A 26,310-nucleotide genomic window follows, 5' to 3' on the forward strand; every position below is an offset into this window, starting at 1 on the left:
GAGGGTTATTATTTTAACACGTTTTTATATGATAGATATAAGTATGTTTTAAACCTGATTTACGTGTTTTTTAAATATGTTACATGTAAGTTCTAAATGTCAGTTCTAAGTTAACATTTAACACTCTAGTTAATGACTAAATAGATGTAAACATGGAGGCTCCCCGTGGTTAAGTGGAATAATGTCGACTTTAGTCCCTTTTAGATGTATAGTATTTAATTTAGGCCTTTTGTAAATAAACTTTTTACTTTTGGCCCTTCAAACTTTTAAAATTGGCATAATGTCAAATTTAGCCTTAAAATATTTATATTTTTTTGTCTATTTGACCGTTATTTATTTTTTGAACTAAATTTGATTTTTAACTTTTTAAAAAGAGTGAATTTACTTTTTTTTTAATGGAAATGTTGATTAAAACATCAACTTTTCAACAATGTTGATGTCGTAACTCGTGTGGCAGCTTACATGTACTTCATACTAAATAGCACTATTTTTTTTATATGTTACGTCACTAAATAATTTTAAAAAAACATATAAAAAGTTCAAAAAAATAGCATGGAGTACATGTGTATTGCCATGTCAGCTATCTTTGCTAAAAAAATTAAGATTTTAGTCTTAATTTTCATTAAAAACTAACAATTTGACTCTTTTTGAAAGGTTGATGATCGAATGTGACTTTATTTAAAAGGTCGATGGTTAAATTTAGTTTTAAATAAAAAGAATAAGAACTAAATTGATAAAAAAATGTAATTTTAAGAGTTAAATTTGACGTTACACCTTTAAAATTTTATTTGGTCTCCTTAATATTAAATTTCTAGCTTTGTCTTTGTGCGAAAAGACCTGATGGATATAATAATGGCACTTATTAAGAACTCAATTAAAGCGTTTTAAAATTTATGGATCAATTTAAATATTACATAATTTGGACATGTATAGGTGCAATTAAGTTATATATATATTGATGAAAATGTTAAAGTGAAAGGAATGAGTAAGGTGATGGGACAAAATTGATAAGTTTGAAGGAGATGATATATGCATCATTTGGAAGCTAATCAATGAGTACATTGCCAACATCTAATGAGGTTTCTCACTTACATACGAGTTGGCTTTTGTCACATCCAAAGGGGCTTTACTTTGCACACCAGAAAGCCTATTGCAGACACCCAAAAGGGCATATCGCCTAAACATAAAGAGGCCTTTCACTACATTGAATAAGCCCCCTTGCATACTAAAAGGCTTTTTTTCAACACCTAAGGGGCCCTTCACTTGTAAACCAGAAGGCCTTTGCCAATGCGTCAAGAGGCACCTTTTCGCATCTAAAGAGCCCTTAGCCTACACTATCAAGTGGGCATCCAAGAAGGCACCTTACTTGTATATAGTGGGCCCTTTTTCACATCTAAGGGAGCCCCTTGTTTACACACGCAAGGCAAAGAACCTCTTGTGCACACCATCAGGGGGCCACCTAAGGAGTACTTCAACACACTAAGGATTCCTCGCACCACAAGGGGCAAACCTTGCCCACACCCCGTCTATGTAAGCTTAGGTATGTTTATAAAAATAAGAAAGATAGTCATAGGATGCATGTTGTGTAGTTTGGTATGTATGGTTATATAGAGAAAAATTGAAGGCCAATGTGCGAAGGTTGGCCCTTTTGATTAAGGTGTGATGTCTTGTCCCCTTATTACCTTGAAGGCTAGGATGAGAGGTCTCGTCCCCCTTGATAGAATCAACAGAAGGCTAATGTGTGAGGTCTCGTCCCTTTAAGGGATTGGCAAAGTTGCTAAGTCTTGTCCCATTTATGATCTTGAAGGCCAATGCAAGATGACTTATCCTTCTTGGTAGAATCAATCAAAGGCTAAGGTGTGAAGTCTTATCTCCATTGAGGAATTGGCTAAAATGCAAGGTCTCGTCCCCCTTATGCCATTGAAGACCAAGGCGAGAGGCCTTATCCCCTTAGGTAGAATCCAACGAAAGTCAAGTGTGAGGTCTCATCCCTTTTTAGGAAATGACTAAGGTATAAGGTCTCACCCCTATTGGTAGGATCAACCAAAGGCTAAGGTGTGAGGTTTCATCCCCCTCAAGGAATTGGCTAAAGTACAATGTTTCTTCCCCTTTGTAGAATCACGGAAGGTTAATGTGAGAGGCTTCATGCCCTTGAGGAATTGTATAAGAAACAAGGTCTTGTCCTCATTATGCTTTTTAAGATCAAGGTGAGAGGTCTCATCTCTCTTGGTAGAATCAATTGAAGGCTAGGGGAAAAGGCTTCACCCTAAATTATGTCTTTCATGTATTGGATCAAATTATGTCTTTCATGGACTTCTAAACCCAGGACTTACAATGTTATCAAACTCACTATCTATTTTTTATTATCCAAAATAAATATTATTTTAAATCATCATTACCTAATAATATTAGCAATTAACTTTTATCACATCAATCCTAAATTTCGAGAAAAAACCACGACTGCATTTAACGAATTAAACAAATTCACAATCACCACTTAACTTTTTTTATTAATGAAATGATGAAAATTCTTGGCAATTCACTTTAACTTTTATTAAATCAATCCTAAAATCAAATTAAACACTAAAAGTTAACTCTCGAGTTCAATATGATGTACAAGGTCTTTTTGGTATAATAACAAGTATCCTCATCCATTTAACTATATGAGACTAATAATATTCGGGTCGATGTGGTATTTAGGTAAAATATCTCCAATAATGATGACTTCAAAATTCAAATTTGGTCCAAATGTTAAAAAAAAAAGATTTCTTGTAATCTTTTCTAACTATTTTTGCTTTTCTTCAATAAAAATCGTTAAATGAAATATCAAATCTTATATTATATAATTTAAAATGAAAAATTTAAAGAAAAATGAATGTTGTGAAAATTTTGGTTTAGAGGTTTTCGAAGCTTTTATAGAAACAATGTTCACTCTCTTTCCTTCAATTTTACTTTATCTTTAGTTTTTAATTTTAAAAGCTTCGTGACAACATTTTAAAGTCTATCACATAAGATTTTACATATAATTTAATATTTAAATTAATGGTTTCAATAATGGAAAGATCTGATTGACATAACATTGATAGTTTGGAATGTAATTTAGAACATTCCAAAAATTTTGGGACCAATTTAAAACGATGGTTATAGTTTAGGATGGTTTAGTGCAATTAACTCAACAAAATCCATTGTAACTAGAAGAATACCTTACTTCACATACAAGGTATTGTCTTGAAATAATTATACAAAAAGAGGTCATGGATATAAACAGCAAGCAACAAGCCTTCATGAATAAAGATGTTGTAATACATTTTCATATTATATAATTTTATAGACTTTGTATTATATCTTAATGTAAACTTTCATGTTATTATAATTATGTTGTATGCAAAATTGTGAAACACATCAAATAAAAGAAAAAAAAATTCTCACGTTAAGCCGATGTAATGGTAAGTGTCGAAGATTGGAGAAAAAAATTGTTTAGATTTTGATTCGTAGATTCTTGATATTTAAAATTTGTTTCATGAAAAAAAAAACTAAGCTATAGCAAAGAAAGAGAATAAAAGCTTTCAATTGGTGTAGACGATATGAACAGAAAAGGCTATATAACAACGATTTTAATGACCTAATGACTTAAATGAAAATTTTCTAATAGTTTAGTGACTATTTTGTAACTTCAAAAAGTTACAAACAACGATTTTAACTTTCTGCGAACAGAGAAGGCTATACAATAATAATTTTAACAACCTAATGACTTAAATAATTTTTTTTAAATAATTTAATGATTATTTTGTAACTTTTGAAGTTACAAATAATGATTTTAACTTTTATAGATAGAAAAGACTATACAAGAACGATTTTAACAGTTTAATAACTTAAATAAAAATTTTTAAATAATTTAGTTATCATTTTATAACTTTTTAAGTTTAAATAACCAAAACATAAATTTACTAATAGTTTAGTGATGTTTAAGTGGTAGACCCAAGATTAAATCGGGAGCTCTGCTAGAATTTAAAAAAAAAAAAAAAGATAGATGGGAAAACGGAAAAAAATATTTTAGATATCCGTCAACGGGTCAGCGCCTAGCGGCTAAAAGCCTCCTCCCTCTCCCTTTTTGTGAGAGGCCAAAGCTGTAAATGGCCATAAGGCCCTTGAATTTCACGACAATCTCTCTTCACCACCATCACCATCACCATCACCATCACCACCGCCCCCGTCTCAGCCTCTCTCTCCTCTTCTCCCGTTCACCAATATCCTCCTCTCTTGCTTCTACCCTTTCCTTCCTCCGCGGAATCGCCTCCAAAACATCATACTCCGCCGTTTCTCAACAGCAACAGCAGCAGCAGCAACAAAAGCTGAGGAAAGAGCTTTTGCTGAAGGAGCTGAAAGAAACCGAAACCCTGGCGCAAAAGATAGGGAAAGCCATTAGGCACCCTGGCTTTCCTTCTAAGTCTAGGGTTTACGCCGATGTCAATGTTATTCGTCCTAAAGAGTACTGGGATTACGAGTCCCTAATTGTCCAATGGGGGTATTATAATATTGTTCTCCGTATTCTTTTGGTGCTTGTGAAATTTTGAATCTCCAGTGTTTTTTTTTTAAATTTTGTTTTATATTTACTGAAAATTAGGTTAAACTTAATTGTTTGATTTTTTTTTTTACTGTTTTAGCAGGGAACAAGATGATTACGAGGTGGTTAGGAAAGTTGGAAGAGGGAAATACAGTGAGGTGTTCGAAGGCGTTCATTGTACTGATAATGAGAAATGTATTATCAAGATTCTCAAACCTGTAAAGAAGAAGAAGGTTCGTTCTCGGTGGCATTGTTTTGCTTCAATTGATTTTGTTTCTGTATTTGTGTAACTTGGTATGATAAAGAAAATGACTGTTTGGAATGCAGATTAAGAGGGAGATTAAAATTCTGCAAAATCTTTGTGGAGGGCCGAATATTGTGAAGTTGCTCGATATAGTTAGGGATCAGCAATCGAAGACACCAAGTCTTATATTTGAATACGTGAATAATACGGATTTTAAAGTGCTTTATCCGACACTCTCAGATTATGATATTAGATATTATATCTATGAACTTTTGAAGGCAAGTAAATGGATTGCTTCTTCCTTTTTCTAATCATATATGCTTATTGAAAATGTAATTTAAGTTGAAATAAGATGCATACCTGTAGGCCTAACATTGTATTTCCTTTATTATTGAATTCAAAGCTCTGTTTAGGTTAGGGGTCACTGAGGGGCTACCGAAATTTAAATGTATCTGAGTGATGATGGACCAATGGTTAGAATCTTTCTCGATATTATACCAGCTGCCCACAGAGTTTGCTCTAGTTTTCTTTATTTGAGTTGAAGGATCTTATATGAGCATGCTTGTAGTGGTTCGAAGTATTTAAAGCAACTGGATGACTTGATTGTGGTATTTATTAGGTATAGGTTGTGTTGGCTTGCGAATAATTGTGTGAATATACATCTGCAATGTCAGGGATGCTCATTTTAGTTTAACAACTAAAATATTTCCTGTTCTGATTGATGTCTAAAATTATTTAAATTCTTTGTTGGAGGCTATTGAGCTTGTCATGATTGAAAGATTGCAGTAGGTTGTTGTCACTATTAATGTTGACTATTGCTATTTTGTGATATGAATTCATTGCATGCAGAACCTGTTAGTGATTAATCACAGCTCGTTGAAATTTAGCTGATGTTTCTGCATGTTCATTTGCCATGGATTCCAAAATTTTAATTATCTCTCGATTCCATTGATTATATCTTACAATGTAAATTTTGATATTTTCCTCTGTTCTTTGGAAAGAAGAAGATGGTTCAATTGTTTGAATATCGTGAGTCTTTATTTTTAGGCATTGGATTATTGCCACTCACAAGGTATTATGCACCGAGATGTGAAGCCCCATAATGTCATGATTGATCACGAGCAGCGTAAACTTCGTCTTATTGATTGGGGCCTTGCTGAGTTCTATCATCCAGGGAAAGAATACAATGTTCGTGTTGCTTCGAGGTTAGTTCAGGGGTTACGTATTAGAAAAGGTGCTTTTTGTGGCTTTCATATTTGTTTGCATGCCACTTGTGATTCTTGTCACTTTAATCAACTTGTGCTTTTTAAGAATAAAGGGTTTTTTTCTATATCTAAAATGTTGCCCTCCATAATTAATGTGGCCCTTTTTTTCCCCTTTATCATTTCATTTCTGGATTGCAGATATTTTAAAGGTCCTGAGCTTCTTGTTGATTTGCAAGACTATGATTACTCTTTAGACTTGTGGAGTCTTGGTTGTATGTTTGCTGGAATGGTGAGTATTACCTTTGGATTGTTTCACCTTTTTAAGGCGTTAGTACACTTCTTCAGAGGTAGGCTTTTGTGATCCTTACCCTGGCACCTCATATATCAAATTCTCCTCTCGTGTGTTTGTGACATTTGTGGTGTTATGCAAGTAGACCTGCGCATGTCTTTTGAAAGGCCGGAGCATGCGCTCAATTTCAGTCATTGGCAATCAAGCAAATGGAATCTGTTTTTTTTCATGGTCATTCGAAGATGCTGCATTTTTATGGGATACAAGTGCTTATCTTGATCTGCTTGCATATTAAGCCGAGGAGGAGTGAAATTTGATATATTGCCAGGGTATTTGTCTTTCTTGAGATTCTTATCTTTGAGGTTTGTGCTATACAGATATTCCGGAAGGAGCCATTCTTTTACGGGCATGATAATTATGATCAACTAGTCAAGATAGCCAAGGTATGAACTTGTTGATGTTTTAAGTAACACTGATCTTAGCACAACTATATTCCGATATGTACATCTTCATTGTTGAGGCTTGTCTAGCTGATTCTTCCTCTTCATTTTGTAAATTTGGTGCTGTTTTAAAAGAAAGGGTAAACGAAAATTGATGTTTTGGTCACTCAAAGTCAGAATTATTCAAAAATTTCATTTAAGTCATAGGCTGTTAAAATCACTGCTGTATAGCCTTCTTTGGTCGCATTGCTTGCACCAATTGAATGCTTTCCTTCCCCTTTTCTCCTAAAGTTCAATTTTTTTGTGAAACAACTTTGAATGTCATAAATCCACGAAACAAAATCCAATCAAATTTTTTTTTTTTCAATCTTTGACACTGATGTCTGATCAACTTGGATCTAAGTTATATTTTTCTACTTGTTGATGAGTACTAATTCACCGTACAAATCATCAAATTGTCTCTCAGAGCATGCTAGTTGGACTTTTAAAAAAAAAATCTTAACCACCCGGTGACTTGTTCAGTGACTTAGATGAAAACTTTCGAATAATTCAGTGATCATTTTGCAACTTCTTGAAGTTGAGTGATCAAAACGTAAACTTACTAATAGTTTAGTGACCTTGGGTGTAGTTTACCCTAAAAGAAATACCATTTTTCTGTCATGCATAGACTCTTTTCATTGAGTGTTTAAAAGTGCCCTTATTTGAGGATATAAAATTCCTATGGTTCTAAATTAGCTTCTTTCTCTTTTGCTGCATTAGGTTCTTGGGACAGATGAATTAAATGCTTATCTAAATAAGTACGGTATCGAATTGGATCCCCATCTTTTATTTCTTGTTGGGAGGTTGGTATATATATTTTCTTTGTAGATCGATGGCGCAGAAGTACAATGAATTTCAATTGAGAAGTATTATAATTTTTTCTTGATACAGGCATAGTCGCAAACCTTGGACAAAGTTCATTAATGCTGAGAATCAACATCTGGCATTACCTGAGGTAGTACACAACTAGAAATTTCTTATACGATTCTCAACGTTCTCACAGTATCGTATTCCATCTTTAACATGTATTTTGGTTCTTCTCATAAGGCCATCGATTTCCTCGATAAGTTGCTTCGATATGATCATTTGGAAAGGCTAACTGCAAAAGAAGCAATGGTAAACCTCTTCATCTTTATTAACATATCTAAGAATACCGGTCATATCGAACACCCCTAGTAATGGGATGATTTTTTTTTATGCAATCTTGCAGGCTCATCCTTATTTTTACCCGATTAGAAATGCGGAAAGCAGCAGAACTCGGACCTAGCATGCCAACTTCACGATGATGATGTTAAGGCATGGCATCTTCTTCTTTCTTCATATGCATGGTTAGATCCATATCCCTTTATAGAATGGCAGAAGATTAAAGTCTTTTTTTTTTTTTTGTGATTTTCGTGTCTCCCCCAAGGGAAATGTTTATGTTTTATTTTGAATTATACCATATTTGTGTTTTTTCTTTTCAGATGAAAAACAGTACTGAATTACATTTATGATAATATTATTTTGTTTTAATTCATCCTTTTAATGCTCTCTGTTAATTTCCTTTATCTATTAGTTAACTCTTACGTTATCCTTTTTCCCTTAATATAATTATTTTTGTGTGTTAATAAAATATTATGCTTTGTAAAATGTAAGATAAAGTTATGAATTTGATTCTCTATTATGCTCCAATGTAGGATTTAGTCCTGTGTATTTCAATTTGGCATAGTGTAGTCCCTGTACTTTTTATAATATCATTAATTAGATCAATGGTTTCTTTATTTTTATATTTGTTATTTATTTTGATAAAATGTTTGACGTGTTATATACATAAGACTTCTTTTTAATAAAAAACAACTGGATTATGGGCTAGAAAATGTGTTTTAAGAAAAATCCATGTAAATGTTGTGTTAATTATGATCACTAAATTATCAGGAAGAAGTTTATATTCCGGGTATTCAATTTCATAAATGTTATATAATTGTTGAGTTGTTAAAATCATTGTTATATGATTTTTTTTGTCACTTGTATCTTAAAGTTGTAGTTTTGAATATTACAAATTTATCACTTAAAATCTAAATTTTCTTTTTGATTTTTGATATTGAATGTTAAATCGATCATTATATTCATTGTCAAATCATTTTCAAAACTTATTAGTTGTATTTAAAAAATAATTAACACAGTGAAATACCTAAAACATTCAAACAATTCAAGGACTTGAATAGAAATTTATGAATAGTTTAGGAATTTAAATGAAAATTTTATAATTTTTAAAGTTGAGTAATGAAAACTTAAACTTGTTAATAATTTAATAATTTTAAATATAATTTACTTATTAATTATTTTTACTAATGATATTATGAAAGTTTTAATAGAAATAATTAATTAACAACAATATAAAATAATTAAATTACGTGGAATTAAAATATATATATTAAATCATGCCTCAACTTTTAAATTAAAAGATATTAAGCGCATTTCGACCAACACTACAACAACAGTATCAAGTTGCCAAAAATCATAACTCGATGAATAATGCAATACATGCCTTGTTTAGGTGAATTGTGTCCCCAAATTCATAAAAGTATTTTCTCACCAATCATTGATGATTACTGAAAAAAAAAAAGAAGAGATTTTAAGGATTAAATAAACATAAATTGCATCATCATATAATTGGAGACAAATTTGGGACATGGGAATCCCATAGCTTACCTGCTTATTCAGACATTTTAAATTACGGCCCGACAGGTCGGCCCGGCAATTAGTGTGGTCTACATAAGTATTTATTTTCATTCCCATTGGTTTCAACAAATTCAGATTTTTGTTTTTTCTTAAATTTAATTTTTTAATAATATAATTTTTTTCATATTTTATAATAAATATAAAATTTTTAGGATATAATCGAATTTCGACTCATGAATATGGGGTATGAATGAAATATTAGTAAGCAATTTGAGTTCTACTTGAAAAAATATTTAAATTTGATTTAATAATTATTAAACTTAGTTATTTATCAAGTCGAATTCTAATATTTTTACCTTTATTATATAAAGAATTTAAATACAAAAATCTTAATCGTGTTTGGTCTTGAATACAAAATTAAAAATCGAATTTAATCAAATTATTTAAATCACAAACTAAACTCGGATTTCAATAAAACTCAAATTAAATTCTAGCTCAAAAACTCACTATTTGATTTGGCCAAAACCATCCACTTGATACAAATACATAGTACAATGGCCGCTGACATTGCTATCGAATTTATAACTTGTTGGTAAGGAAGTCAAATTGAATTATGAACCACAAAATTTTGAAAAAAAATCAAATAAAAATAGGGTTAATATTTGATTTATTGAGAGCTTTCGATTTTATATATTATTGATAAAACATAAAATGATAAAACATTACTAAAAAATTAAATTAAAATTTTAATTTCTTTTTATGATATCATTTAATTTTGTTGATAATATATATAGACATTTTAATATATCCTACATCATATGAGTTATGATGTCAATGGTCCTCTTAAAATAAAATTTTTTTATTTGAACTCTTTATAATTTATAAAATTTTAAATTTTAATGGTAAAATTACACTTTAATCTTTCAAAATGATAAAAATCTAATTTAATTTTTAAAAGTTATAAAATATAAATTATTAAAATAATGATCATAAAAATATACAATTTAATTTCGATTCTCAATTTTTTTTTTTACTCTGCCACTAGATGATGCATGTGCATGAGATTATGATACGATGTTACGATTATGACGAGATTGTGATGGTGATGGGAGCTGAACGACGACGTGTAAGGTCTTCTGAATTTGGTCTTATCCTTTGCCATAGCACTCGCTCTCACCATGTTTTTACATGTGTCGTCTTACCACTATGTGTATAAGCCAATATCACAATTTCAATATATAAATATATAAATATTACACTTTTTTTATTTAGCGAAATTTTTTGTTTTTGCCTAGTCAACTGTCGACGTGGCACGTTTTACTGTCTTGTCGATTGTTCAGTTTATTTTCTTTTTAAATATAGTTTAATTTTAAATATTTTTATATTAATTTAGTACTTAAGCTTAGCTTAGATGTTTAATTTGATTATCAAATAAAATAATTTCATGTAGTCTAATAAATATTTGACATGTGTGCTATAATAAAAAATAGGTATTTAATTGGGATAAAGAAAATTTTAGATACTAAATTAAACATTAGAGTTAAACTTAGGTACTTAACTGGGACAAAAATATTCAAATATCAAATTCAGAAAAAATTTTAGTACCAAAATGAACATTGAAATCAAACTCAAATATTAAATTGAGACAAAAATAATTTAGATCCCAAATTAAATGTTGAAGTTAAATTTAAGTGCCAAATATTACATTTAACTCGTTAAATTTAAACCGTTGAATCTAAACTATATTTAATTTTGTGCTTTCCACTAAAAAAAATATTTTATTTTTAAATTACGAAAGTAGAAATGTACGCTCTTAGAAAAACCACATCTACTCTCATATTTCGAGAGTCCAACCATTGCCTTATTGGTACAATTAAAAGAATTTTTGACCTTTACCAATCGATTCCTGACTCTTTCTCTGATATCTTTTGTCAAAACAGATAATAAAGGATCCAATTGGTTATCAGTTTGGATGACCTCTTTTCACAATGATCTCTTTCTTTAAGTGTTGTTCAGAATTGACATAATGACATAATTGGAGGAATTGCAATTGTTCTAAACTCTTAAGGGTTTCCAATTATTATCTATCCGTAGCCTCAGATTTGTTAGCAAAACAGTTTAATCAATTCAACTGATTTTTTTTTCGATTCAACAGGTTCATATTGATTCTTAAGTCAACCAGTATAGTAATTTTTTTCAAACCAATATCCTGATTGATTTCCCATTTGACCAGTTGATTCGTTCCGGTTCAAATAATATTATTAATTAATTTAATTAAATAATAAATATATATTTTTTACATATTTTTCACCCCATAAATTAATCATAATCAAGGAAATTATAATCATATAATATCACTCAAATTTAGCTGCATAGTAATTTGAACTAAAAGAAACTTATATTGGGTTTCATAAACTTCATTATTTATTTCTATCTACATAAAACATGAATAACGAGGATCTAATTGCAATGATCGATTATGTATGAACAAAACTGATCATTTAAGGTATGATTGTCGTGGAATGCTGGTTAATGATAAAAAGAGAGTTTATTTTTGCCTATGATCTCTCTTACAAGTTCAGTTCTTTTAGGACAAATATTATTAGTTAAAATGTACTTTGGTTGTCTTGTAATTCTTCCCATTAATAATTTATAATATAAGGGTTTAAGGTTTTTAGGTCATCACGTCCAAAAATATATATATAATTAAATATATATTTGTATTTTTTTCTTTAATGGTCTCTAATTATTAGAGATACATATAATACAACATGATATATTTAGACCTGATCATATGTTGGACCGGGTCACGTTCAAGTCAGGCTTATATAAAATTTTAGTTCGGGCCCAACCCTAAAATGAGCTTAGAATTTTATCCAAGCTTGGCCCAAATTAAAGATGCTAAACTTGAACCCGACTCAGTCCGCCCGTATTAATTTCTTTTAGATTGTTTTCTAAATAAAAATTTTTTAAAAATATTATACATCAAATACACTAAAAACATTAAGATAAATGTTTCCCAACAAATTAAAAATACATTAAAAAAAGTTTTTATAATTAAATAATACTAAGATAGTTGAAACTTAGTAAACAAATGCTTCTAAAATAGTAGCAAAATTAATAGTAAGACAAGAGTTATACAATATCAGACTCATTTTGTTCAAGCTCATTTTTCGGACTTGTATTTTTGCCTGAAATCGAGTAGCTCGACCCATGATCAGGTCTAGATGGATCATATAAAAAAAACCCAAATAAAAGTAAAGACACATACATCTACATATTCTCTGATATCTATATTATTATTTAAATCTCTTTTTTATTAAATAAAAAAAATCTTTAACTGAGTTGCTATCACAAGTCAATCAGATACCAACTCGATTAGTGAAATTAGAAAAATACTCTTCAATATTTAAAACAAGTTACATTATCTAAGGTATTTTAGTCTTTTACTTGAAAAACAATAAATAATTTACATATGGTGGGATTTGAACTCATGAAATTTGGATTCATAAAATTTTAATTATATCACTCAACCAGTTAGTGTTTAATCATGAAATATTTTGGACATTTTATTAGTTTCATCAATTGTTGTGCATTTAATATTTTTAATTTGATATATTTATGTGTTTAAATTTCGTTTTACTCACAATTTAATCTAATTTTTATTTTAATATTATACATATTATTAATTATTTTTAAACTATATATTTTATTATTTATTATATATTACTTTTAAACACAACAATGTGTTCTAAATCCATAATTATAAAATTTTCAATAATGTTAAGATTTTTAAAAAAATATGCTTCATTTATAATGTTTGTGAAATTTAAAAACATGATTGACTCGATTGATTATTATTGATATAACTCTAATGGTTTGCTGAATGAGTTTTAATTTGATTAGTATGAGTATTATTGTTAATGCAGGAGGATGTGAATTCGAGCGTGCTGAAGCTTATTATTCTCCTATTTATAGGATAGCAAGAGGCTATGAATAATTATAAATATTGTGTAAAGCTTTGATAAAAACCTATAATAAAATTGTTAAATGAAAAACCTCAAAAAGAAAAAGGAAAAGGAAAAGAGAAATCCACCAAACAACATTATAAACTTTATAATATTATATAAATGTATGATACAAAAATTTGGACAGTTGTTATTTTGTCTCCATGATTGAGATTACTATTCAAATGCTTGTTCCCAACGTGTCACCAAAACTTGATTATACGAAAGCTCATTTCAAGGGACTATATATTATATTACTTATATTTAGATTATAATAGGGTTAACTCAAACGATACATCCCAAACTATACATATATTTTAGAATATTTTTATTGGAGCTTTAATATATCAGTATCATATTAAATAAATCTTTATTCTATTAACTTAACATAACATAATCTGAGTATTAGATGTATCGATGCAATCTTATTTTGATACGTTTTGGATGATAGATATACACATGTTTAAAATTTAATTTATATACTTTAAATATGTTACATATTATATCTGAGTTAACATTTAAAGCTCTAGCTAATTGTTAAATTGTTCTTAGTATGGAAGTATGGATGTAGCTATGGATACAACCAGGGACTAATTTGAATCAAAACTGAAAAACATGAAAAAGTTGAAACTTTTTGGAAATAGGGGATCATATGGCCGTGTGACAGAGCCCAAATCGTGTCACTTAGAACATAGCCGTGTGCTTACCCCATACGCCCGTGTGGCTACTCCACACGCCCATTTAACTAACTGTGATTGTGTGAAAAATCCTGGACTTAAAATTAATAAGACACACAACCGTGTGATGGCCGTGTGTGGCACACGATTGTGTGGCAGCTTGTGTCCCAGACCGTGTGCATCCAAAATGACCCTTAATGCAAGCCAATTCATCAACCATTTCTTGCACATCAAACCAAACCTTTTCCAAACACTTTCACATGGTTAAAACACATTCAAACATACCTAAAACATGACAAAATTAGTCAACCTATGTGCCTAACCAATATGCCCTCATTGGCACCACAATTCAAACACCAAAATAAATCATATACAACTACCATATTCACATATTTCATAATAGCTTAAACGTACCAACTCACTAACATCCATGTTACCAAGCACAACATTCTTACTCAATCACACATAATGACCTTTCAATTTTACCAAAATACTAAAAGATAGCTACCATTAATTGACATATTACCAACCACACCAGCCAAGTATCAAAATGATAATCACAAGATATCATTCCACCATAGCTACTTAACAACTACATGTTTAAAATATATACACATGGTGTAATGACCCAAAATCCATGGGCACCGGAAAAGTGAGTTATAGAGCCTCCGTCTTAGTGAAATAAGTTCGAAAATAATTATTAAAAATATTTATGAGCCTAGTGGTGTGTCTAATTAGATTTAATTAGGTGAAATTAGCTTAATTTAGAATAATTAGCAAAAATAACTAAATTGAAAAAGGAGTAAAAGTTTAATTCTAAAGTAATAGAAAATAAAAAGGATCAAAATGGCAATTAAGCCATTTACATAAATTGAGTATGGCAAATGGAAGAAAAATCAATATTTTTCTTGAATGTATGTATTATATATATTAAAATTATTATTATTATAGTTTTATAATTATTATGATTATTTAATGAATATTATATTTTAAATAAATTAAATAGTTGATAAATATATGGTAATAAAATATACATGTGTAAAAATTATATTAGTACATTTGTAATTTAAATACTAAATTACTTATAATTTAAGTAAAAGATATTTGTTAATTAAATAATTAAAATTTTAAATTATGAGATTTTTGTTTGAGAAACAAATTAAATAATGACAAATGTAATAAAATTATTGGTACAAATGTAGAATTAAATATGTGTACAATTGTAAAATATGTAAATGATGTTAAAATAGATATTTAAAATAAATATATTATAATATATGCTAACTAAATAACTAAAGCAAATAAATATAAAAGAGAAATAAAGAAACAAAAGGAATAGAAACATAATTGAAAACGGTAAGCAGGGAGAAAAAGAAAGAAAAGGAAAGAAAAAAAAGAGAAAATTAAGGATTTGAAGCTTGGAGTTAAATTGGTAAGTCAATTAAGTCCTTTTTAGTTAATCTTGATGTTTTAGAAGCTTTGAAACAAGATTTTGATGAAATTAAGTTGATAGTTCAAGAGTTCATATGTTTCCAAATATGGTTCATGTTGGACAAATTATGGAATTAGGGATTTAATTGAACGAATTCTAAGTTAGAATTGATTAAGGGATTAAATTGTAAACTAGGCATAAGTTTTATGTTGTAGGGACTAAATTGAAGAAATTTCGAAATTAGGGAAATATGCAAGAAACTTTATAGTTAAATATAAGTTTAGACAAAATTTGAATAGAAAAAGAGAGTGAATTGGATTAAAAAATTAATTAAGTTTAGTTAGGATTAAATTGGGAATAAGGTAGGAATTGTTTAGAAATTTAATTATTTATTATAATTAATGCTGTAAATAATAATGTAAATTACTATTATTTTCAGTAGCCAACAAAGAACCCAAGCATCAGCATCAAAAGGAAAGGAGAAAGTCATCGAGGACTAAAGCGGAGAATTACGTGTGTATTACTATAATTCAATTTTAATTATTATTGATTGCTGAATTTTAATTGTTATGTATGGTAAGCAAGACTTGAGGTAAGTATGTGAAATTGATATGAATATTGAGTGAAAATGAAAGTGATGCAAATTGAATTAAATTGAATAGAATAAGTGAATTATGGAATATGTGATTATTTGAAAAGTGTATTGATTGAAAAATGAATGGTGATTTGAATTGTGAATTGAAAGTGATATAGAATTGAGAAAGTGAATTGAATACCCTATTAACTAGTCGGGCTGAGTCGGATATAGTTGGCATGCCATAGGATTAGAAGTGTTTAGGGATGCTTCGACCTCGAGTCGATGAGACACTGGGTGTCGCTAAATTTCTTTGGATAGATTCGATGAGCTACTGGGTACCAACTTTACTTCGGCTAGGCCGATGAGACACTGGGTGTCAACTATTACTTCGAACTATCCGATGAAGCACTGGGTGCCATATTGGTGTGTTTGGTTGGATCCGTATATCCGCCAAAGTTCGAGTTACGTTAATAGGGTGAAAAATTGAAATGTGAATTTAAGGCATTGAAATAAAAAAAATAAAAAAAGAAGAAGAAGAAATTGAATTATGAATAGAAATTGGAATTGTGATAGAAAGAGAAAAGTATCAACTAAATGTTCATAAGTGGTTTAAATTCAAGTTTGTGAAAATACATTGATTGACGAATAATTAAATTGAATTGTTATTATGAAATGATGAAAATAAAAATAAAAATAAAGTATGAATTAGTATTTGAGAAATTAATTGTTATGTATTTTAATATTTATATTTTTATTATTGATGATATATTTTGAATTATGGTAATACCATGAGTATATCCATACTCGCAGACGGATTATTTCGTGCTTGAGTTAGTAGAAGTCAAGTGTTCGGCTCAGCATCAAAAAGCTGTAACACCACTCGCCCGCATCCGACGCCGGACGAGGTTGAGGTGCTACCTGACTTTTACTAACACTTCCATACTAAACAGGGCCATGAAATCTCAAATAATTAAAAACTTTTATTTTCACATACAATCTGTCCCATATACGAGCTTACGAGGCCCAAAACATACATCCGGAGTGGTTCGGGACCCAACCGAGAACTCATGAAAAACTTAGAAAATCTCTTGCATCAAGGCTTCATACGCCCGTGTGGGTATAGAGCACACGCCCGTGTGCTAGGGACACGCCCGTGTCCCAAACCCGTGTCCAAAAACCTGGACAAATACAAGGCTATTTTCTAAGCCATTTTGTCACACTCACAATAGATACACACATACTTATACAATAACATACAACATGACAAAATTAGGTACTTAAACATTCCTAACATGTCATGATTATGGCAATTTCACATGCAATAGATATCATAGATTTTACTCACATCTTTACCACATTCATACTATAATCATTATAAACTCATCACATAATACCATAGCACATGCATGCATAATTAAAATAGATTTACAACACCGTAATCAAAATAGGCCAACACATATGGTTAAAGCCATATCACATACTCTAATATTTAAACTCCTATACATGCCATAGGCTCAAAGTACTTGAAATCACTACACCAATAGCGTTAGTTTGACAGTGTGATAATATCTCTGACGGCCTCCAACCCGAGCTAACCTGGAAACTCTAGAAAACATGGGAAAGAAGAGGGGGGGTAAGCTTTCGCTTAGTAAGTTCATATGAAAACAAAAAGCACTCATTAACTTGTTTTATCAATGTTTACAACATATTCTCAAGTTCACTACAAGTTGTCTTTCTGAGCAACGGTCACTAAATTATTTATATCTGGAGCTACGAAACTACGAATTAAGTTCCGTTAATTTTCCTTGAAATTAGACTTATTTTCCTTTCTTCCATTAAATTTTCAGAATTTTTGGTTAAGCCAAATAGTACAGTTTATTCCTCAAATTTACCCCTGATTCACTGTTTGACAGTTCCGACCCTTCTGTACTAAAGTTCAATTATCTCATATTAAAAGACCGAATAATGTTCTTGTCTATTTCTCTTGAAACTAGACTCATATGTATACTTACTAATTTTTTTCTAGAATTTTTGGTTGGGCCAATTAGTACAGTTTATTAGTTAAAATCTCCCCTGTTTCAGGGTATGACCACTCTGACCCCTGTGCACTACAAACCGAGTTTCTCCCTGTAAAAAATTCCAACGACCATGGCGTTTATTTCACCTAAAAATAGACTCAATAAGGAATCCATGAATGTAAGGTATGACTCTTAATAATTTTTGTACAATTTTTGGTGAATTTATAAAGTCAGAACAGGGGATCTCGAATTCATTCAGACCCTGTTTCACAAGAATTCAAATATCACACAATATGGAATTCTTTTTCTTCCCCTGTTTCTTTCATGTGAAAATAGACTCATTAAGCTTTAATCTCATATTTTATTCTGCCTCTAACTCATTTTCCACTATTTTTAGTGTATTTTCAAAGTTACACTACTGCAGTAACTCAAATCTGTCAAGGCTAAATTACTCATTCATGATCATTGTTCACAAAATTAATACAACATCGTTTGTATAATCATCACCGAGACATTCATATCACATTTTCATTTACCATCTTACCATATTGTTGTTATGTCGAGTTTTCAACCCGAGGGTTAAGTACATACCTGTTCAAAGTATCCATTTCACAATATTTACCAATACGTCCCTTTCATCTCTAGTATTCCTCCATTTGAGTAGAATTTTACCCGTTGAACACATCGGAATATAATTCGGATACATGGAAAGTTTGCACATAAGTGCCACATATGTAGCCAAGCTACCATGTAACCCGCCCATAAGTGAACTCGGACTCAACTCAACGAGCTCGGGCGTTCGCATCCATAAGTGAACTTGGACTCAACTCAACAAGCTTGGATGCCTAGTTACATCTCACGAACTCGGACTCAACTCAACGAGTTCGAACATTCGCATCCATAAGTGAACTCGGACTCAACTCAACGAGTTCGGATGCTTAACCATCCTAGTGACATGTCACTTGTATCCTAATCTATTCCTAAGGTTCAAACGGGATTTTCCTCGAACACATATCCTTGCCATCTTCCGTAAAATACCGAAACCAATACTCGGTAGCACTTTATATTTAACAGATAATACACATAACTTGCATTTTATTGAAAATAACCACAAAGCATATATTTCATGATAAAATCAGCATATCATATATTTAACATCAATAACTTAAAAATAACAATTATGCTACATTATTTACACATGAACTTACCTCGATACCACAAAGGTGAAAAAAAAGCGTAATTATCCCTTAATCGATTTCTTTCCGTTCTAGGTCCAAATCTCAATTTTCATCATCTAAAATATCACATTCAACTTATTAAAACAATGTACTGATCAAATTAGTCCATTGACACACTTGGGCAATTTTACAATTTTGCCCTATATTTTGCCAAAATTACCAAATTACCCCTAAGCTCGTAAAATAATTTTTATCACATTTCTTTACTCCTTGAGTCTAGATGAACCATTTTCATAACTATAGCAACTCATAATTTCAACTATTTCACACATTTACAACTCATTTTACAACTTAGCAATCTAGCCCTTTTTAAGGTGTTTTCATGCAATTTCTTTCACAAAAGTTGTTTATTAGACAACTAGGACTCATAATCTTCCATAAAAACACAGCAAACAACACATTTACTCTCATGGAAAAACCCTAGACTCTTCATCATTTTGCAAAATAGACCCCTCATATGAAAGCTCATGCTTTAGGGGTTCCAAAAATATAAAAATCATCAAGAAAAAGCATTAAAATCACTTGCTATAAAGGGAGTTTCTTTGCTGAAAGTTTCCAGCTTCTAAACCCTTTCTTTGCTGCCATTTTTTTCGGTGGAGAGAAGATGAAGAAAAGATGATATTTTCTTTTCTTTATTTTATTACTTATTTGTCAAATAAGTCACCCAACACTTACCTAACATGTTTGACCATTTCATTCCTTGTCTCATGGCCGTCCATCACTCTTTAAATGGCCTAATTTCACTTTAAAGACCCCCAATTTAAAATACAAGGCAATTTAACATCTTTAGGTATTAAAACTCAACTTTTACCTTTTACGATTTAGTCCTTTTTGAAATTGGACTAGAAATCGCTAAAATTAACTTACCAAAATTTACATGCACTTATAAAATTATATTATAACACAAAATAATACTAAAATAATTTTCTCTGGCCTCGGAACAGTGGTCCCAAAACTACTGTTCCGACTAGGCCCAAAATCGGGTTGTTACAAGAACAATCCTGACTCCAACACAAATTTGGTGATGTATATTTTTCTTTTGGGTAAAGGTGGCATGTAAATAGGTGTTGTTTAGTCACTTGAATATGTATATTACTTTGGGTAGTGAAGGATGAATTATAAGATTTAAATGGTTAAATGAATGAAGTTTTAATCAATTTAGAATGATGCTATGATAGTTATTAAGTTAAAAATTGTGTTAGTTATTAAGTTAAAAATTATGTTAATGATATAAATATTAGTTATATGAATGTGAAACATTGGTGTTGGTTGTTTTGGTTTGAATTTGTTTTAGGTAAAATAAGCGAATGTTTGAAATTTTTATAAAAAAAATTCCCGGAATACTCGAACAAGTCCCGTTCTACTTTTAATACGTGTTTGAACTTCGAGAGTCCAATATAGGGACTTAATTATTATATTATACTATGAAAGTTATATTAATTGTAAATTATTCGTAAGTTGTCTAATATGTCCGGTAATGCCTCATAATCTCGTTCCGGCGACGGTTTGGGGTTAGGGGGTGTTACACATGGATACCCTAATTACATGCCACTTTTAACCGTTCCAAAATGACAAAAAGACTATCAAAAAGATAGCGGATAGTGTGTGATCATTTGAGTTGATCCAATCGATGTCACAATCTCGATAAATCTACAAAAATAGAATCAAAACGAGGTAAGTTCATGCAAAGCTTAGTAAGTTCGTAAAATTAAACATATCATACCTGACTATTTAATTACATTAATATAAGAACATAACATAAGATCAAGGATCATAATTCACCTATCTCAATCAACCGAGACAATTCAACCTGTAATCATCACACCATCAATTTACCATGTTATTCAATCATGATATGATATATAAACAATCAATTGGCCCGAAGAACAATGATAAATCATTTTGGATACATGGAAGAGAAATATCCAAAGATGTCAACTATATGACATTAATTGACACATCAAGCTTATGAGAATCCGCACCATATGCTTGACCTCAAGTTATTAATACGAAATACACGATATAATTATTCACCGGCTCAAAGCCTGTTAAGCCCGAGGCCTGGTACAAATACACCAGCTCAAAGCCTGCTTCTTCCTAATAACTTGTCATTTGTATTCCAACTATTTGCCAAGTTCACTCGAGCCACTTGTACATTTCTGATACATTTCAATCTCAAAACTAATCTTTCATCAAACCAATGATAATTATCATAATAACAATAATTACTTCAATGAATATGTAATTAGCAACTAATTATACCATAAATTACATAATACGAACTTACCGAGATCCGATACCTACCAATATGCAACAACACCTACTCGATGACCTTCTTTTTCCCTAATTAACAACCGATGGACTTGTTTCTTGATCTAAATATAATAATTAATTCAATTAACTAATTCAAACATTTTAAAATAATTAAATTCATGTAATCGGCCCTTTAATGTTATTTTACACATTTACCATAAACTTTTACCTTATAATCAATTTGGTCCCTAAGACCAAAACAATATTATTTTCACAATTATTCCCCATACCCATGAGCCGAATTCATATAACACCCCAGGACAATCTTTACATGCTGAAATTTTCCATGAAAACTATGTCCAATTTAATCTATTTTCAAAATAGTCCCTAATCATATAAATTATACTAAAATACTATACAAACTAGCTCAAAATCACCATCAAACTTCCAATCAAATCATTTACCATTCAAGAGCTTCAAAATCATTAATGGTAAAATTTTCAAACTAACACAACTTCACAAAATAATCCATAAGCTAGCTAGAGGTCTTAATAATGATCACAAAAATATTAAAATTCATGGAAAATGACCCAAAATAGACTTACATGCAAGTGGAAATAGGTAATCGAACCCTTAAGTTCTCAACAATGGTTTTTGGTTTGTAAAATAATGAATGGAGAAGATGAATCAAACTTTACTTTTTTTTCACTATTTTAATATTAATCTAATAACATTTTATGCTTTAAAAAAATCAAATAGCAAACACATGGTCGGCCATTAACTTTACATATGCCTTATTTGCCATACTAAACCATCCTATTTCACTTGAATATACAATTGGCACTAAAACACTAATAAAAATTAACATTTACACTTTTTACGATTTAATCAATTTTCTTTTATTAACTAATCAAAGATTAAAATTTCTGAACCAAAATTTAATAAATAACCTTGTAGATATTAAATAATTAATATTTGTAGTCTGACACATCGGAATGGTGGTCCCAATACCACTATTTCTGACACTACTAGAAAAACGGGTTGTTACAACTCTCATCCCTTAGGAAATTTTATCCTCGAAATTCTTACAAGAGAATAGGTTCGGGTATTGCAAATTTATTGATTCATTAGTTTCCCAGGTAACTTCCTCGACACCGTGACAGTGCCACAAAACTTTTACTAACGACACTCGTTTATTTCGAAGTTCTTTTACCTCATGAGCTGAAATCTTAATAGACTCTTTGGAATAAGACATATAAGGTTGTAATTCAATGTCACTGGGAAAAATCACATGTAAAGGATCTAGTCAATATCGCCTCAGTATCGAAACATTGAAAACGTTGTGAATCTTTTCAAGTTCAAAAGATAGAGCCAATCTGTAAGCTATAGGACCAATTCTTTCAATAATCTCATAAGACCTAATAAACCTTGGACTCAGTTTCCCTTTTCTACCGAACCATGAAATCTTTTTCCATGGTAAAACTTTTTAAAACACTCGATCGCTAACGACAAATTCTATATGATGTAACTTTCAGACACTCACAAATAATATCGTAACACCCCTAACCCATATCCGTCGCCGGAACAGGGTTATAGAGCATGAACAAGGTTTACGGATTAATTAGACAGAAATTTCAAATGTTTCATTACATATCAATATTCATAATAAAACCAATCAAAATTATATATATATTGCCTCTTAAATGAGCCCTCAAGGCCTGAAATACATATTAGAAATAAGTCGGGAATAAATTAGAAACTCAGAGAATTTTTCAGAAATATTTAAAATTTTCAACATTGCAGGGGTCACACGGCGGTGTGGCTAGGCCGTGTGACTCACATAGTCAAGAGACACGCCCGTGTCTTAGACCGTGTGGGCGTTCAAAATAGGGACACACAACCATGTCTAAGCTCGTGTCCGGCCCGTGTAAGTATGCTGACTTGGGTCACACGGCCAAGTCACACGCCCGTATGCTAGTCTGTGTGAGCATACTGACTTGCATTCTTAAGAAGATACAGGGGACACACGGCCATGTCACCTGGCAGTGTGTCACACACGGTTGAGACACACGCCCGTGTCTCCACTTGTGTGGACGAAAATAGGTCATTTCTAGGCCACATTTCTCACCCAAATTGACATCAACCTAACCTCAACAAAATGCACATCAACAAGCCATAGCAATGAATTCACACAAGATAAAATTAAGTCTTAAACATGTATTATCACCATATACAACTAATATACCCTTAGGCACCTCAATTGATAACTTAAAAACATGTCAACCAAGTAAACAACCTTACTTAATTAACTTATCTAACCAAGTTACCAAATTTCACTTTAACTCAATTATATATATACATATATAACCTATACTAACATCATAATCATACTTTAATTTCATTCCAATATGTATGTTCGCTATATAAACAAAATATTATTCATAATATTTACATAAGCTAACTTTGACTAAGTCCGTACAAAAGCCTATACATGCCATATAAATCGTATTTAATGTTTCAAAACTACCGAGATAAGCTGGTTAGTGTGACTTGAGTGCTGATTTGATCGTCCAACCTTTCGAAAATCTACAAAGACATTAAACAACACATATAAGCTTAATAAAGCTTAATAAGTTCGACGGGTTAAACAAAATCTTACTGAACCTACTATAACAAGTCAAATAACTAAAATCATTCATATCAATTCCTTATCATTCACTGCAAATTCCTTGTCATTCATAACTTCTATTGATAAATACATCCGTATTCAAATAAATATAAAAATAAATAACATGTCTTTCAAATTTATTTAATAAATCACCTTACTGAAATCTTTCCATTCGAAAAATGACTTATGGATAAGAGTACATCGTCAATAGAAGCTCGAAAGCTAAACAGAAGCTCATGAGAGCTGAACAGAAGCTCGTAAGAGCTAATCCACCCAATTACCCCAAACAGAAAGTAAAATAGGAGAGTTCGCAACAAATGCTGAACCCTAGCTTACTTGGGTAAAATTTTGATATCTCCTTTCAATACCATTATACACCAAATCACGAATGTACTCAAATCCTGCGTTCCATTCACACCAAATATCCAATTCAATATTATAATTCTAATAATAATTCATTTCCAACAATAAAATAAATGCATAATACCACTCATCAAATTAATACAAATATTAAATTTTAACCGTACGAACTTACCTGGATTGAATTGAAGTAATTGTAGAAGTTTAGAGACTATTCTGCTATTTTTCCTTTTTCTCGAGTACCTACGGGATCTTAATCTAAAATATAAAATTATTCATTTATTAGCATATATTTCATTTCCAATTTATTTTACAATTAATACCCTTTTATTTTTCAAATTTACACAATTACCTAAACTTTTACAATTTTTACAATTAATCCCTTAATTAGTTAATCTATCAAATTAACTAATTTTTAAATCAATAATCTATCCAAATATTCTAGGCTTTCGTATAGCCCTTAATAAACCCAAAATTCACTATCAAACCCTAGTATTTCGATATTTTCAAAATTTAATCCTAAAATCAATCTTTAAGAAAATCACTTTATAAAATCATCATACAACATAATCAAAGCTCTAAATCCATGTTATTCATCAAAAACATCTAATATTTATCAATGGAAACTTCCAAAATTTTTTAATAAAATCAAAAACTAAGGTAAGGTTTAGTTGGACCTAATTGTAACAATCTCAAAATCATAAAAATTACAAGAAACGGGTAAGAATTGAACTCATAGAAGCAAAAATTGAAGAACCAACTTAAAACTTTCTCTCCTATGGCAGTTTAGACCGAAACAATAAGAAATGTCTAGAAAATTTTCAATTTGTTTCATTTTAATTTCAATTAAATTACAATTTTGCCATTGAATGGCTTTATTTTATTATTAATCACTTAACTATTATATTTGGCAAGTTTTGCACCTTTTCAAGTTTAGTCCTTTTTAATTAATTAACTATCGAAACGTTAAAAATTTTCAACGAAACGTTAATATTACCTTAATGACACTCTGTAAATATTTATAAAAATATTTATAGCTCGGTTTATAGAAACGAGGTCCTGATACCTCACTTTTTAAAACCACTTGACCTAATAAATCATTGTAAAACATAAACTACCAAATCAAAAACCTTTTTAAAACCATATTTGACTCGTAAATATTAAATAATAATATTTACGAACTTACTTGCCAGCATTGGTGGCCTCAAACCACTGTTGTCGACACCATTGAAAAATTAATCTGTTACAATTACGAACTTTGTCTTCAGTATCACGAATCAAATCAGTTTCAACTAACTTGCATTCATTCAACTTGGACCAATATAACGGTGTTCTACATTTTCGTCCGTATAAAGCTTCAAATCGTGTCATTTAAATATTGGATTGATAACTATTATTATAAGCAAATTCAACTAACGACAGATATTTTTCCCAGCTACCTTCAAAATTGAGAATACAACACCATATCATGTCTTCCAACACCTAAATTACCTATTTTAACTGACCATCTGTTTGCAGATGAAATGTTGCACTAAAGTTTAATTTAGTACCCAGAGCCTCATGTAATTTACCCTAAAACCTGGAAGTAAACCTTGGATCACAATCGGAGATTATTAATAATGTAACATCGTGCAATCT

At 30.5% G+C, this 26,310-nt stretch overlaps 1 protein-coding gene across 2 annotated transcripts; it reads left to right on the plus strand.

Moving 5' to 3' along the window:
* Positions 1–4,000: 4,000 nt before the first annotated feature.
* Positions 4,001–8,291, plus strand: LOC108470284 (casein kinase II subunit alpha-like). Of its 2 annotated transcripts, none has more exons than XM_017771579.2 (10): positions 4,001–4,525; positions 4,665–4,797; positions 4,892–5,086; positions 5,856–6,013; positions 6,212–6,302; positions 6,680–6,745; positions 7,502–7,584; positions 7,673–7,736; positions 7,829–7,897; positions 7,992–8,291. In XM_017771579.2, exons 1-10 carry the CDS (start codon positions 4,134–4,136, stop codon positions 8,046–8,048), a joined length of 1,308 nt encoding a protein of 435 aa, XP_017627068.1. In that variant the 5' UTR covers positions 4,001–4,133; the 3' UTR covers positions 8,049–8,291. The 2 variants fall into 2 exon arrangements, with proteins under 2 accessions (XP_017627068.1, XP_017627069.1); XM_017771580.2 differs by having other exon boundaries at positions 4,002–4,525; positions 4,668–4,797.
* The last annotated feature ends 18,019 nt before the right edge of the window (positions 8,292–26,310 follow it).

This window comes from Gossypium arboreum, chromosome 2, assembly GCF_025698485.1.
Source record: "Gossypium arboreum isolate Shixiya-1 chromosome 2, ASM2569848v2, whole genome shotgun sequence".
Classification (NCBI taxonomy): domain Eukaryota; kingdom Viridiplantae; phylum Streptophyta; class Magnoliopsida; order Malvales; family Malvaceae; genus Gossypium; species Gossypium arboreum.

What these genes read in the sequence shown, in the direction of transcription:
- LOC108470284 (XM_017771579.2), top strand. Translation starts at nt 4,134, where the DNA reads ATGGCCATAAGGCCCTTGAATTTCACGACAATCTCTCTTCACCACCAT. An exon ending in AATGTTCGTGTTGCTTCGAG is followed by an intron (nt 6,014 to 6,211) that starts GTTAGTTCAGGG and finishes TCTGGATTGCAG; the next exon opens with ATATTTTAAAGGTCCTGAGC. An exon ending in AACATCTGGCATTACCTGAG is followed by an intron (nt 7,737 to 7,828) that starts GTAGTACACAAC and finishes TCTTCTCATAAG; the next exon opens with GCCATCGATTTCCTCGATAA.